A 14843-nucleotide genomic window follows, 5' to 3' on the forward strand; every position below is an offset into this window, starting at 1 on the left:
TTCCGGCCGGCCTCCCCAACTCCAGGAGCCCCAAACACAGGTTCCAGAGGCCAGCACGGAAAGCACAGCCGGACTCTCGAAGGCGTGGGAACCGGAGCGGGGCGCTGCTCCTCCCAGGCTGGGCGGAGCCGGGCCTCGCTGGGCAAGTGAGTGGGGCCGCGCCGGGCGCTCAATCGCGGCGGGCGCTGCTGCGCGGTGCGCGGGGCCAGGGGCGCGCTCGCACCGCTCTGGGGCTGAGCCCAGCCAGGGTCCGCGCGCGGAGCCTCTCGGAGCGCGCCGTCCCGACCCACCCAGGCGCTTCGCCCCGCCCCGACGTTCCCGCCAGTGGCCTAACCTGCTTGACTCGCCGAACTCGCCGCAGCTCCCGGCGGCAGCAGGTGGCCTCGGACTAGCCGCTGTCACCGCTGCCCGAGTGGCCCGCGCGGCCCGGAGCCCTCTCGGTCGCCCCCGACAGGCGGGATGGAGCCGGACGGGGACCTGGAGGAGCTGGCCCGGCTGCGCTCCGTCTTCGCCGCCTGCGACGCGAACCGCTCGGGGCGCCTGGAGCGCGAGGAGTTCAGCGCTCTGTGCGCGGAGCTGCGCGTGCGGCCGGCCGACGCCGAGGCCGTGTTCCAGCGGCTCGACACCGACCGCGACGGCGCCATCACCTTCCAGGAGTTCGCGCGCGGCTTCCGCGGGGCCCACCGCGGGAGACGGCGCTGGGGCCGGGGGCCGCGGGAGCCTGCGTTCACTGCGGCCCTGGTGGGGTCCGACCCCGGGGACAGCCAGGAGGACGAGGGCGACGAGGACGCGGCGGCGGCACTGGCCGCCCACTGGGACTCGGCGAGCCCGGGCCAGGCTTGGCAGGACTTCCAGGCGCGACTCGGGGACGAGGTCAAGTTCATCCCCAGGTGCGTGTGTGGTTTGCAGAGCGGAAGGTGGTGGTGGTGTTACCTCCCTGGGACGCTGCCATCTCTCTCTCTTACACTCGGAGTGTGCAGACCCAGTGGACACCCCCCCCCGTCTCTCTGTCTCTCTGTCTCTCTGTCTCTCTGTCTCTGTCTCTCTCTCTCTCTCTCTCTCTCTCTGTCTCTATCGCCTTCCTCCATTCACCGACGCACTTTTTTTTAAAACATCCTTATTAGAGTATAATTGCTTTACAATAGTGTGTTAGTTTCCGCTTTATAACAAAGTGAATCAGCTATATGTATACATACATCCCCATATCTCCTCCCGCTTGCGTCTCCCTCCCACACTCCCCATCCCACCCCTCTAGGTGGTCACAAAGCTCCAACCAGGGTCCTTTTTTTTTTTTTTATCTTTATTGGAGTATAATTGCTTTACAATGGTGTGTTAGTTTCTGCTCTATAACAAAGTGAATCAGCTATACATATACATATGTTCCCACATCTCCTCCCTCTTGCGTCTCCCTCCCTCCCACCCTCCCTATCCCACCCCTCCAGGCGGTCACAAAGCACCGAGCTGATCTCCCTGTGCTATGCGGCTGCTTCCCACTAGCTCTCCACCGACGCACTTTTAACTCTTCCAAGACGGGATCTCCTAGAGTTAAAGAAAAGGAATGCGTTCCGAGTCACAGTTCGGGGAGAAAGTTTCACTTGCTCATTTCTCAGTTTCACAAGCCAGAGTGAAATCCACAGCGTCCGGAGATTATTCCGGGACGCTGGTTTAGGAGCGCTCCCCAAACCTCAGAGACTTGATTACATCACCTCCTACTCCCGGCCTCCAGGCTGCACCTGGAGCAGCAATGCTCGGTGACCCGGGCCGCTAGCCAATTTGCCATTCTCTATGGTGGTTTTTGTGTTTGTTGTTTTCCTGCTACTACGTAGAAAACAAGACATTGTTGCGCATTTATATTGCTGCACACAAAGATTCACCAATGCCTACTATGTGCTAGGCATTTTACAGGTTAATTCGTTTAATACTCAGAATAACCTTGGGGGTGGACGTTCTTATCTGTGATTAATGGAGAAATTTAGACCTAAAGACGTTAAGGGACTTGACCAGTTACTAAAAGAGCAGCATTTGATCCCAGATGTTGTGAATTTTAAAACTCTCACTTTTTATACCACAGAATAAAATCATACAGTAAACTCTCACTCTTGTTTCTGCGACAGAAATAACATAGTATCAAGTTACTTAATTCTCAGGGGGAAAGGGGATGCCTGCAGGTTTGGGGCATGGTGGGAAAGATATTCAGGTTTTATTGAGATTAATTTGCATCTATCTCTGCCTAGAGTCATGGTATGTCTTGAGCTATTTTCACTTCTTCCTCAGGCGCTACAAACATCTTAATACTGTAAAATGTTTTTCTGCTCTCTGGATTTTCATTGAAATTTTATGCATCTCTGGTTGTCATTATTAGGAAGATCTGAACATTTTGCTTGGCAGTTCACATATCTGAGACATAAGACTCAGAAAAGGAAATAGCCCTGGAAGGCAGCAGTGGCCTGGCTCACCCATTCACCGCTTAGACCTGCAGGGCTGGGAATCCTCACTTCCTCCTCCGCCCAGCTTCTCCCTCCTGTTTGGAAAGTTCAGGAATACTGGGCATAAAAGGTTACTCACTGCAGTATAAGAGAGATTGTGTAGAGAAAGTGGGCGTGATACCCATCTTTTCTGTTATTTACAAATGAGTGAAAATGCAGTGTCTCCACCAGGGAAGTAGAAAAATTTAAACTTTGCTATAAGCCATATACTTTGAATCATCTTTCATCTGTAACTTGGTTTGGGTCCAGCTAGTTTAAAAAGGTAACAATATTAAGAATAAGAAAAGGTAAGACCACACCGTATTTTATACACACACACATACACACACACACACACACACACACACACTGAACTACTTTTCAGAGTTGCTAAGTCTCAGCAGCCAATATTTGACACTTAACCTTTAAATGATGAAAATGATCTTCTTAGGATCAGCATACAACCAGGTCTTAATATTATTGGTGACATTATTATTATCACGATGCCTTTCCGACTCTTGAGATGTTATTAAATATAATGGCACCAGCGTCACCTGGTAGACTTGTGTCCTAAGCCCCACCCCCGTCTTCTGCGAGATTAACAAGTACAATATTTGCCTTCCTGTACTCGTTCAAGTGGAAAAGAACTAAACTGAATTGCTTCACCTGATTGTTACTATGGCAGCCATTAGCTGTTTTGGTAAATTGGGTTGCTTCTATTCTACTTCCTCATACAGCTGTTCATCTTCCCTTCTCCCATTCAAATGTGATAAAAATCTTTCATTATTGACAATGTCATTGCCATTATTTCAGCCAAATTAATTCTGCAAACATTGTTGAGTGCCTGTTTTGTGCCACTGTCTTAGGTACTGTCCTAGGTACTTGGAGACAAAGAGAAGGAGATGTGGTTCATGCCCTCAAGAAGTTCATAGTGTGGGTGAAATATTTCTCAAAAATTTCCTCAGAGAACATGTAAAGGCAGGAGAGTTATTTGCAGGAAACTCCGTGTATTGTGGACATAACCCAATAGACTGCCTGCAAGCAGGAACTTTCTTTGAATTCTTGAGTTTTTACCTTAAAAGAAAAGAATTCATGTTCACTTTATAATATACTGGGGCTTGGTTTAACATAAAATATTATATATTCTTCCAGGGGGAAAATTGTCTCTCTGGGAAGGTGTGCCATTTCATCTGGTTCCTTAGTTTCCCACCTGGCACTCCATCTTCCCCCAGGTGGCACCCTGTCCCATGCCTATCCTAGGGGGGTATTTGTGTACAGTTTAAGCAGAACAGATATCAGATATAGGAATGTTTGGTGCCTGCAAAGGCAAAACGTGGTAGTGATTTCCATTTCAAAGATCATTCAAACTCTTAGATCAAAATATTAAACAAATCTGGGTTAAAGTCCTCAGTCATCAATAATTGTGATATTAGAGAGAAAATAATCTTGCACTGTGAAAGAATAAAAATGGTCTCTGGGTGGTGTGTTAAATTCTCAAGTTGGTCTTCTCTTAGAAACTGAAGGACTCCTTTCCTTAAAGGTTGGGGAGGGGAGTGTCCCATCGTGTGACACTGTTAACCTGAGCTGGGCAGGTGTAAATGGTCCAGAGGGTCAGGATGGGCCGTTACCACTAGTTCCAGTAAGCTGGAACTAGGTCAGCCAGCAGGTGAAACCAGAATGGGCAAGGCAGTGTAGTTACATAAGAGAATTCCGGAAGGAGGATTGTATCAGGCCAAGAAAAATCCATGAAGTGGGAAGAGAATGTCTGGGGAGAAACAGAGAGCAGAGTGTAATTACCTAGTGAAGCCAGTTTCTGGTGTCAGGGGCATTATCTTGGTGAAAGGGAGGTTTGTATCCAGTAGGTACTCAATAAATGTACTCAATAAATATTTGCTGAATGTTCTTTGATTCCCTGCTTCATATACTGAGAATGCAGTTAGTTCATGCTGCATGCATTCTCTTCATTTCTCTTGTTGGTTCCGTCCCTATATTTTCACATTCTGGTGAGAGCTGGTGTCTTCCGAGATTGGCAAGGAGAGAAGGATATAGGGTGTGTGTGTCTGTGTGTGTGTGCATTGAGCATTCGACTGAGGCAGGGTCATGACAGGAATTCACCTCTCTCCTCTAGTCAGAGCGGAAGCTTTCAGAATGTTCTCAATTCCATTTGTAGTGATTGAGTGTCATCTGTGGACTGATTCACTTTAACTTAGAACCCACGTTCTCACAAACAGAAACACGAGGGTCCAGCTGGCACCAGAACCACAGCGGACTTGTGAATGGGCACCAGTTTTGCCACAATAGCCAGACTAGACCCAGGGTGGGTGGGTGCCTCTGGTGTAACAGGGGTTAGCGTGATTGGGGACCTGCCAGACAGGGCTGGGGCGGGATTTGTTCAGGCACCAAAATCAGACCTGTGTGGTCAAGCTGTTTCACATGATTTGTGCCCTTTCTACACACACAACTTTGAAGAAGAGTCTTCTGTTGAATAACTTAGAAACAGGAAATTTAATTGAGAAGAACCAAAACTACCCACGTGTGAACTTTTATATGAATTGTCAAAAAGGTTTACTTTGGCACGTCCATGTAACTATGAAGATGATGTCTAAAATGGAGAGGAAAAGCAACAGGTGACACCAATCCCACTTAACTAGGACGTTTTAAAAAAACACGAAGCTACAAGTAGGCAGAGGCATAGTTTCATGGTCAGGGACTCCTTTACATTTCCCTTTCTTGGGGTCCACTTTAGGGCTTTTGCCTCTGATCGTCTTCTTGTAATAGTGCAGTTGCTTCATAAGCCCGCTTCACCTTCATGATATGGTGCTTGGCAGGATGGGAAAGGGAGAGGAAAGATGGACGCAAAGAGAGAGGTAAACACAGAGAGGGCTGGAGACACGGAGTGAGAGGGGGACAGGGTGAGAGGAGGCAGAAGACAAGCAGACAGAGAGACTGATTGATTAGACAGTGCCTCAGTTTCCCCTCTCTTCCCACTCAGTGAGGGTATGGCCCTGAGACAGCTTGGGATGCGAGAGTTAAATCAGCTCTTCTCTATTTGATCTCAGCTCTTGAGTATCTTCCACATGTGAGCATCTGGGTGCTTTGGACTGTGTTTTTAATGTTTGAAGATAAGTATATTTTTTTCATCCATATTGCCAGTTATATCTGCTGCTCATCCAAGGAGGTAAAGATTGGTTCCAGCCTTGAGACACCATAGTGGGCTGGACTTCAGTCCTGGAAGAGGTTCAAAGATGTTTTTGACTGTGTGTGATGCTTACCTTTGGCACTGGCTTTGAGGCCTATCAGCATGCTAGCCACAGGCTCTCCAGAGATTTCCTGCCTCTTCTGCATTCAGAACTGGGGATATATGTGTGTGTGTGTGTGTGTGTGTGTATGTATATCTTTATATGTCTCTATCTCTATATATAGATTATATATATCTTTATTTTCTAACTGTTTCTGGTCTGTTGCTTTTTGTTTTTCCTCTTCAGTATATCCTCTATCACAATTATGTGTCATTACGCTACTGCTGAGTGGGAGACACCTGTCCATTTAAAGCACAGCTCTTCCTTGAACCATCCAAACCTTGCTCCTGGGCCCAGCAGGAGTCTCTGAATGGCTTATTTTTTTATGAGCTCTGGTTGCTGGTGGTGGCCCCTTCTGGTTCTGATATTTGAATTTCATCTCGAGGTTGTAATTTCTTTTTGGCCTCCTGGCCCCAGAAAGGTATTCTGGCCTCCCATCCTTAGAGGACTGCCAGTTTTGGCCATACAGACAGTGGCCTGCTCTGACCCTCAGATCTCACTGATTGTTCAGAGCTCTGCTGGCAGGTTTTGGTGAGAGATTGTTTACTCAGCCCTTATGGTATGGGTAAAAAGAAAAAGGCTTAAGATGGGGTGTCATTGGAAGACTACCCTCCAAGGACCACAGACTCTTCTCTAGCTTGTCTTTTTGCCTGAAGTTTTCATTTACTTCTCTCCGGAATCACTGTTCAAATACACGGTCACTCTGAGCTTGTAAAACCTGTTTCTTGATTTCTTCCCAGGTTACATGATTTTATTTCATTTGTAAAATGGAAGTAGCAGAATTGGGCTGATCTGCCTTGAATGGAAGCTTAGAGGCTGATGGCGGAGAAGAAAGCCTTTGATGATGGGGGAGGTTAGGATGCTGAGGTGATTCAAATGTCTGCTTTTTTCTCCTAAGAGGATATACAGTTTACTTTCTTGCTTCATGTGTAGCTTGTGAAAGCTTAGTTGCACCTGACAGCAGTATATCGTTGGAGGGAAGAAATGGGAAGAGAGTATTTATTGTGGGTATTTGGGCTGCTCCTATCTGACTCTGTTAGTCTCATATCAGGTTGTAAAATGGAAAGTAAACACTGTGTCCCAGAGGAAAGCTGTAATGATGGAATGACACGTATGATTTCTTTGATACTAATTCCTCAAAAAAAAGTTTCACTGCTTCAACTGGTAAATATTTGGGGTCTTCCAAATTATAATTGCCTTTGTCAGAGTAATTATAAAAAGAGAAAAGTGAGTTTTAGCCCTTAAGGCCTTAGTCTATATGTCTTATAAAAACAAGACATATAGATGCAGTAGCTCAGACATGTTTCTTTCATTCTTTCTCTAATTCCCTCAGTATTCATGTGCCTGCCAGTGTCCCAGGCACTAGAGAGACTCCTTCGTAGACCTGACCTTCAAGGAGCTCATTGTCTCACGTTTTTGTTGTTGGTGGTTTTTTTTTAAGAAGATGTTGGGGGTAGGAGTTTATTAATTTATTTATTTATTTTTGCTGTGTTGGGTCTTCGTTTCTGTGCGAGGGCTTTCTCCAGTTATGGCAAGCGGGGGCCACTCTTCATCGTGGTGCGCAGGCCTCTTACTATTGCGGCCTCTCTTATTGCGGAGCACAGGCTCCAGACGTGCAGGCTCAGTAGTTGTGGCCCACAGGCCTAGCCGCTCCACGGCATGTGGGATCCTCCCAGACCAGGTCTCGAACCCGTGTCCCCTGCATTAGCAGGCAGATTCTCAACCACTGCGCCACCAGGGAAGCCCCGTCTCACGTTTTTAAATACCTAGGAGTTTCTGACATCTGAAGGACCTGAGATGCAGTATAATAAATGCAGAAAAATACCTCAGGGCACATCTCCAGACTATGGACATTTCATGTCAAGAGTGTTTCTCAGTCTTTATGTGTATGCTTGGCAATCTTAGAAGACTAAACATTTATGTTTTCATTTTATGTTATTATATGATAATATAAAACAAATTAATTTGAGCACATTTGGAATCACCTGGATGACTCTTACATGACAGATTTGGCTACACTGTTTCAAAACCTGCCTCTGTGTTTAAGATTGTATGGCATCTGTTCCTTGTCATGGGCTGATGAGGAAGGCACAACAGTGGACTTGGTGCAAATGATGTGTCCATGTAAATTGAAAGTGACCAACAGCACAGGGTGTTGGGTTGTCTGTGTCCTCAATGGAAAAGTGATCAGGGAGTGGGGTTTTGATCCTGTCAGTGTGGCTGGAAAGCGCAGTACACAAGCTGCCAGGACCATACTGACATTGGCTATGGGGGTGTAGTTTCAGTAGAAGTGCATCCCTTGTCAGTTTAAATGAATGTTGCTAATTCTCATTCCACTGATTTTGCAAATGCGTGTTGGTCACATAAATGTCTGGGAGCTATAAGGATAAGGGGTTTATATCTGGTTTATGTTTGTTTATAGTTAAGTGACATAATATAAACAATATTTACATCAACTCTGGAAGCCATAGGAGATATTTTCTTTAATAAGGTCTACATGTTTATCAAGTGTGAGAAATACTGTTCTAAAAGGACTTGAAATCCTCAAGAACTGTATGAAATTGAAAACGTTAGTTTCTCTATTTTTCATTGCTTATCGATCTCGTCCGTCATTTAAATCGAGGGCATCATATTGTGGAATAAGTTCATCTTAAATTGTTCCCAGTCTTAAGGATCATTTTTGTTATTTGCCCACAGAGGAAACTCTTCTTGCCTTTTTCCTATGTCATTCATTCACTCCTTCATTTAAAAAACTTTTTTTTAAATCCATGTGTGCCTGGGACTGCACCAGGAATGGGGTGCTTCAAAATGATATCCAGTCAAAAATCAGAAGTTTCTTAGACAGTTTCTCTCTCTCCAGAGGTGATGGCACCAGTGAGAGTAATGAACGGGAATAATCACAAGGTGGGTGGTCTGGGTCCCGCTTTCACTGGGGGTCAGAAATCAAGCAGACCAAATTGACAGACGAATGGATAAAGAGGATGTGGCACATGTATACAATGGAATATTACTCCGCCATAAAAAGAAACGAAACTGAGTTATTTGTAGTGAGGTGGATGGACCTAGACTCTATCATACAGAGTGAAGTAAATCAGAAAGAGAAAACAAATACCGTATGCTAACACATATATATGGAATCTAAAAATAAAGGGTTCTGATGAACCTAGGGTCAGGACAGGAATAAAGACGCAGACATAGGGAATGGACTTAAGGACACGGGGGCAGGAAGGGTAAGCTGGGACGAAGTGAGAGAGTGGCATGGACTTATATATATTACCAAATGTAAAATAGATAGCTAGTGGGAAGCAGCCGCATAGCACAGGGAGATCAGCTTGGTGCTTTGTGACCGCCTGGAGGGGTGGGATAGGGAGGGAGACACAAGAGGAAGGGGATATGGGGATATAAGTATACATATAGCTGATTCACTTTGTTATACAGCAGAAACTAAACAATGTAAAGCAATTATACTCCGATAAAGATGTTAAAAATAATAATAAAGGCATTAATTTAAAAAAAGAGAAAAATCAAGTGGACAAACTAAATTCAGGGAGTTTCTTCCTCTCTTCAGTAGAGCAGTTATCTCCATTTATGTTGTGTGGTGGTGTCACAGTTCCAGCAAGAGAGACTCTAGGCCCTGTCAAATTATCTCCACGTTCCCTCCTCTTACCACCCTGTGGGCTGTGACTGATGTAATGGAGGGGGGCTCACAAACTTTGAAGCCTCCGGGGCCAGGCAGGTAACGTAGACCTGGTGGAGTGGAGCTGGGGCCCAGTAGCAGCCTCTGCTTCATATGCTGGGGGGACGGACAGATGCTGCCATGCAAGACATCGGCCCAGTGTTGCCAGCGACGCCAACTTATAAAGGATGGTGAAAAATCCAGATTTTAAGTAGGAATCTCCAGTTTTGCATATTCCATGAAGGACAAAGCACAGAGGCGGGAAAGATACTTTCTCCAGTTTGCAACCCCTGTTTCCTACCTGAGAATGTGCCCTAGTAAATTCAAGTGTCAGGCGTGATCTTGCTTTGAAGGTTCGTGTTGATGTGAACATGTGGTTCCATGGTACCTTAACTTAGAATTTTAATCATGCTACTTCTTCCCCTTCCAAGTTTGTGGGATAGTAGTTTGACCCAAATATAGTCTGTCTTTACTCTCTTTTTTGCTCTTGGATGTTCTTGTAGTTTCCTGAGTTACCTTGTTCAGGCTTAACAGATGTTGCTGTACAGTATTTACTGCCTCCAGATTTGCTGCCCTGATGGTGTGTCCTTGGAGGAGGAGGGCTGAGCTCTGAAAGCATTGAGATGTCCAGAACACCTTTTACCCTGATGTCTTTCTTTCTCTTCATTTGAAGCTGAGAGTATTTGTCACAGTTTTAAGATATGTAAAAAAAAAAAAAAAAAAGGAATGAAATAAAAATAAGGGAATTTAGTGATGAGAGGTTATATTTTCTGGTACCACAGTGGTATTTCCTTTCATTATTGGAATATTTTGTCCTTCAGTCAAAAAAAAATTTATGGGGATGAAAAGATGCTCATCACTAATCAGAGAAATGCAGATCAAAAGCATAATGGAATATTGCCTCATACCTGTTAGGATGGCTGTTATCAAAAACACAGAAAGTAACAATTGCTAGTTAGAATGTGGAGAAATTGGGACCCTTGTACATTGTTGGTGGGAATGTAAATTGGTGCAGCCACTATGGAAAATGGTATGGAGGCTCCTCAAAAAATTAAAAATAGAATTATCATAGATCCAGCAATCCCACTTCTGCATGTATATCCAAAAAAATGAAATCAGGATCTAGAAGAGATATCTGCACTCCTGTGATCATTGCAGCACTAGTCATAATAGCCAAGAGGTGGAAACAGTTCAAGTGTCCATTGATAGATGAATGAATAAAGAAAATGTGGTATATATATACAATGGAATATTACTCAACTGTACAAAAAGAAGGAATTTCTGTAGTATGTGACAACACAGATGGACCTGAGGACATTATGCTAAGTGAAACAAGCCAGTCACAGAAGGACAAATAATGTATAATTCCACTTATATGAGGTATCTAAAGTAGTCAACTCTTAGAAAGTTGAATGGTGGTTGCCAGGGGCTCGGTGATTGGGAAATGAAGAGTTGCAGTTCAGTGGGTTATAGAGCTTCAGTCGTTCAACATGAAAAAGCTCTAGAGATCTGCACAATAAGGTGCATGTAGGCAACAATACCATACACTTAAGAGTTTGTTAAGAATAGAGATTTCGGGCTTCCCTGGTGGCGCAGTGGTTGAGAATCCACCTGCCGATGCAGGGCACACGGGTTCGTGCCCCGGTCCAGGAAGATCCTACATGCCGCGGAACAGCTGGGCCTGTGAGCCATGGCCGCTGAGCCTGCGCGTCCGGAGCCTGTGCTCCGCAACAGGAGAGGCCACAGCAGTGAGAGGCCCGCATACTGAAAAAAAAAAAAAAAGAATAGAGATTTCATGTTATATGCTTCTTAACCACAAGAAAAGCAGACATATGGAATACAAAATTTCTTTTTTACAGAGATAAGAAATTGGGATAGCTACAAGCTCTGTGTCTCATATCTTTTTGGATCAGTCCCAAATACAGGCTCTGTCAAGGTTTGTCCTTTAAATGTATTCACACCTGTCATTTTCAGGTGACCAAGCAGAAACACTCGAAATAATGACACCTTCTGAGAGCTCCCTCCCACCACATACACACTGAAGGCAACCGCTCTCTTCAATTTCAATTTTTGGGGGGCATTTTATGGGCATGTTCAGCCATGATACCCCCTCACGATCATTACAATTATGGAGCATGCTCAAGTGACCATTTTGTTATAATGGTATCTCTGACCTAGAGTGTTGGTTTTTTTTAATGTCTGGATAGAAAACAAGTGCAGATGAGTTATTCATTCTGAAATCTGGTTGCAGCGGTGGAAGTTTCACCTGCTGTGAGCCTCTTGTGGCTGCCTGGTCCAGAGGTGGAGGGGTGGTGGTAGGTTGAGGCAGCCGGCGCTGGCTTGTTGCCCATCTCTTTAGGCATGGGGGTTGCACAGTGCATCCCCTGGCGTGACCCAGTCACCTCGTAATTCTTGCTCCTGTAGAACAGTTACAGTCTGCTCTGGCTGAGGTGGACGAATTCCTGAGGAGTCAACCAACATTTGCTTAGAAAATCCATGTTTTAGGATGTTCATATGTCATGTTTTCTAATGGACATGCCATAAACTAGTGTTTGTGTTTGTGATGCAAATATGTTTTCTTTTCCTCCTTGGGGATCCGTTGGCATAGCATGTACTTCAGTCTGGCAGAGATGGTTAGCCTGGGGATGTCAGTGAATGAATTACAGTGCATGCATTTCTACTCTAACACAGCACATGTATTCCAGACAAACCTCATGTTCTGCAAACACACAAAGGACATATGGACAAAAAAAGTAGGGATGGGGCTGATCTCTCCATATCTGTATAGCTTTGCAACCAGCATACTCAAAAAACCAGTAACAATCTGAATAAGATATTAGCACAATAAAAAAGTCACATTAGATGCTTAATAGAAACATACGACAGTCCAGGGTACCAGTACAGAAAAACTGTAAATGTTTTAATGCAAGTATAGGATTTTTCACTTTGTTTTTTAAGGTGAAGGTAACTTGGTGGATGGAGGTACATGGGTTGTGGCCGCTGGATTACAGGAACAAGGAGAGAATGCACAAAGACAACGCATGTGTACCGTCTGTGCTGGGAGGAAGCCCCCGGGGAATGGGCATTGTGTCCAGACTGAGTTCACCTGCAGCCGGCTGCCTTCAGCTGTGGTAATGGGCTTGCACTTGGTGACTGTTACTTGGGCACAGAGCATCGACATGCTGGGAATTGCAACTTCCACTTCTGCGTCATTCACCTGTTGACCTAAGGGATGAGCTAATTGATGCTATAGGAACATGTACTGTGTCCGAGCAGTACTAGTCTTGAGTGAAAATGCATGGGAGGCTAAAGCAAGGTACAAAGCCAGAAATGAGGGTTAGATTGATTCTGTGTGTACAGGTCCGGAGGTTTTATATTGGTCAAAAAGGGATAGTGCATTACCTCTCTCCTAAAAGATGACAGTGAATGAGCTGTCTTCAGGCTAATAAATATCTGTCCACAAAAGTCCACAGATCTGTTGGATAGGCTGTTACAATCCTAATGAACCCTGGTGAGAATTATAATGTTATGTTGTAGGTGAGCATGTGGGCCATTAAAAAGTGACCTATTCTGTTGAATAATATTTTAAATTAAAGTTCTTATTTAGCAACTGAATAAGAATTCAGTTCTTATTGAATTCAATTTATTCAACCAAGTAAGCTGAATAATCTTATTCAACTGTTTTAAGCAGTGCTAGCATATATTCATGGTGAAGCTGGTACATTTGTTTATGTGATTAACCCCAGGAAAAGTACAATGATATAAGCCACTGTGTTAGTTAGTTAGAGAAATAGAGCCAATAAGATGTGAGCGTGTGTGTGAGCATGTGTGTGCGTGTGTGGAGGTGAGGGGGCGTGGATTTATTTTAAGGAATAGGCTCACACGATTGTGGAGGCTGGCAAGTCTGTAATCTGCAGGGTGGGCCAGCAGGCCGGAGACCCAGGGAAATGCTGATATAGCAGTTTGAGCCCCAAGGCAGTGGGCTGATAGAATTCCCTCTTCCTTAGGGGTGCTCAGTCTTCACTGAAAGGTCTTCAACTCACTGGATGAGGCCTGCCCATGTTCTGGAGGGTAATCTGCTTTACTCGAAGTCTAACTGATTGAAATGTTAATCTCATGTACAAAAGACCTTCACAGCAACGTCCAGACATGTATGACCAAATATTTGAGCACTGCAGCCTAGCCAAGCTGACACATGACATTAACCATCGCAACTACTAAAAAAAGTTTTCCAGATACTCTGTTTTTGAGATTCCCTATGCTATGCAAATTGGTTCTGGTGAGATCAGAGAGCATTTTTTATTGCTTCCAGCTTATAAAATATGCACCAGAAATTTTTCAAATATTTATTTGAATCTGGAAAAATCCCTATACATATATTATATTCCCCTTGTACCCCTTCCAAATTCCTAAACACTTCAAAACCACATATCAAATTTCAGGGGTGGTTTAAAGTTATTAATATTTTTCTATCTGCCAAGAAGAGGCTTACCCTCCCTGTGTTCATGGCTCTGAGATGCCCCCCTGGGAGAAGAGGGCTTCTTCACCCTGGTGTCTACCCCTCCATTCTCACCCTACAACCTCACTCATCCCCCAAAATATCCATAACTCCACACTGAGCCCCTCATGGAAGAGACATCTTGGATTTAAGCAGCCTCAGCCATCTGGCAAGTCACGCCAGCACTTTACATTGCTGCACTTTCCCAGGCAGTTTAACTGCTTGCTTGCTCGCTTCCTTTCTTCCTTTACCTCCTCTCCCTCTCTCCCTCCCTCCCTCCCTTCTGCAAATGCTGAGGGAAAAGCACTATGCTAAGAAGTCCAAAGGTGAAGTTTTCATGAGAAATTGTACAAAAATCCCTAGAGTAGGAACAGGTTCTTACTTTACTGTCCCCAACTGCTAGTTTTTGTCCCTGAGTTGGTAGAGCTAACAAGGATGCAAATTGAGAGGCACAGGGAAGCCCAAAATGTTCCACCAGATACAGGTCCTAAAACTCAGCCATAAGGAAGCCGTGAGTTCCATGCTCAGTTTCCCAGGACAGGCATTATTCAGCTCCCAGGAGCTCTGCAAACGCTGGTTTTAAATCACGTCTTTTCTCAGGCTCTGCAGCTCAGGGCCTCAGACCAGCAACACTGGCCACACCCGGGAGCTCTTCCAGCAACGCAGACTGTAGGCCCCACCACAGACCTACTGAAGCATCTGTGTTTTAACAAGATCCCTGGGAGACTCGTGCATGTCTTCAACTCGGCTGAGGAAATGAGAACTGAGGGTGTGGAATGCAGCCACATTTGGTTGGGAGCTGCTATTCAAAAGGTAGAAAAGCCCCAGAAAGAGAATGTGGAACTGAGGTAGAAAAGATAAACATCACGTGCTTCACATTTTGCCTTGGGTTGCCTCTGAAATGA

At 45.0% G+C, this 14843-nt stretch overlaps 1 protein-coding gene across 1 annotated transcript in view; it reads left to right on the plus strand.

Annotated features, from left to right (window-relative positions):
* The first annotated feature begins 459 nt into the window (after positions 1–459).
* Positions 460–14843, plus strand: part of RASEF (RAS and EF-hand domain containing) — an 81855-nt gene continuing 67471 nt past the window's right edge. Inside the window, exon 1 of the mRNA XM_060100729.1 lies at positions 460–890. Within this exon, the coding sequence (XP_059956712.1) occupies positions 460–890 (431 nt within the window). The remainder of the gene's footprint in view (positions 891–14843) is intronic.

Source organism: Mesoplodon densirostris, chromosome 6 (assembly GCF_025265405.1).
Source record: "Mesoplodon densirostris isolate mMesDen1 chromosome 6, mMesDen1 primary haplotype, whole genome shotgun sequence".
NCBI lineage: Eukaryota > Metazoa > Chordata > Mammalia > Artiodactyla > Ziphiidae > Mesoplodon > Mesoplodon densirostris.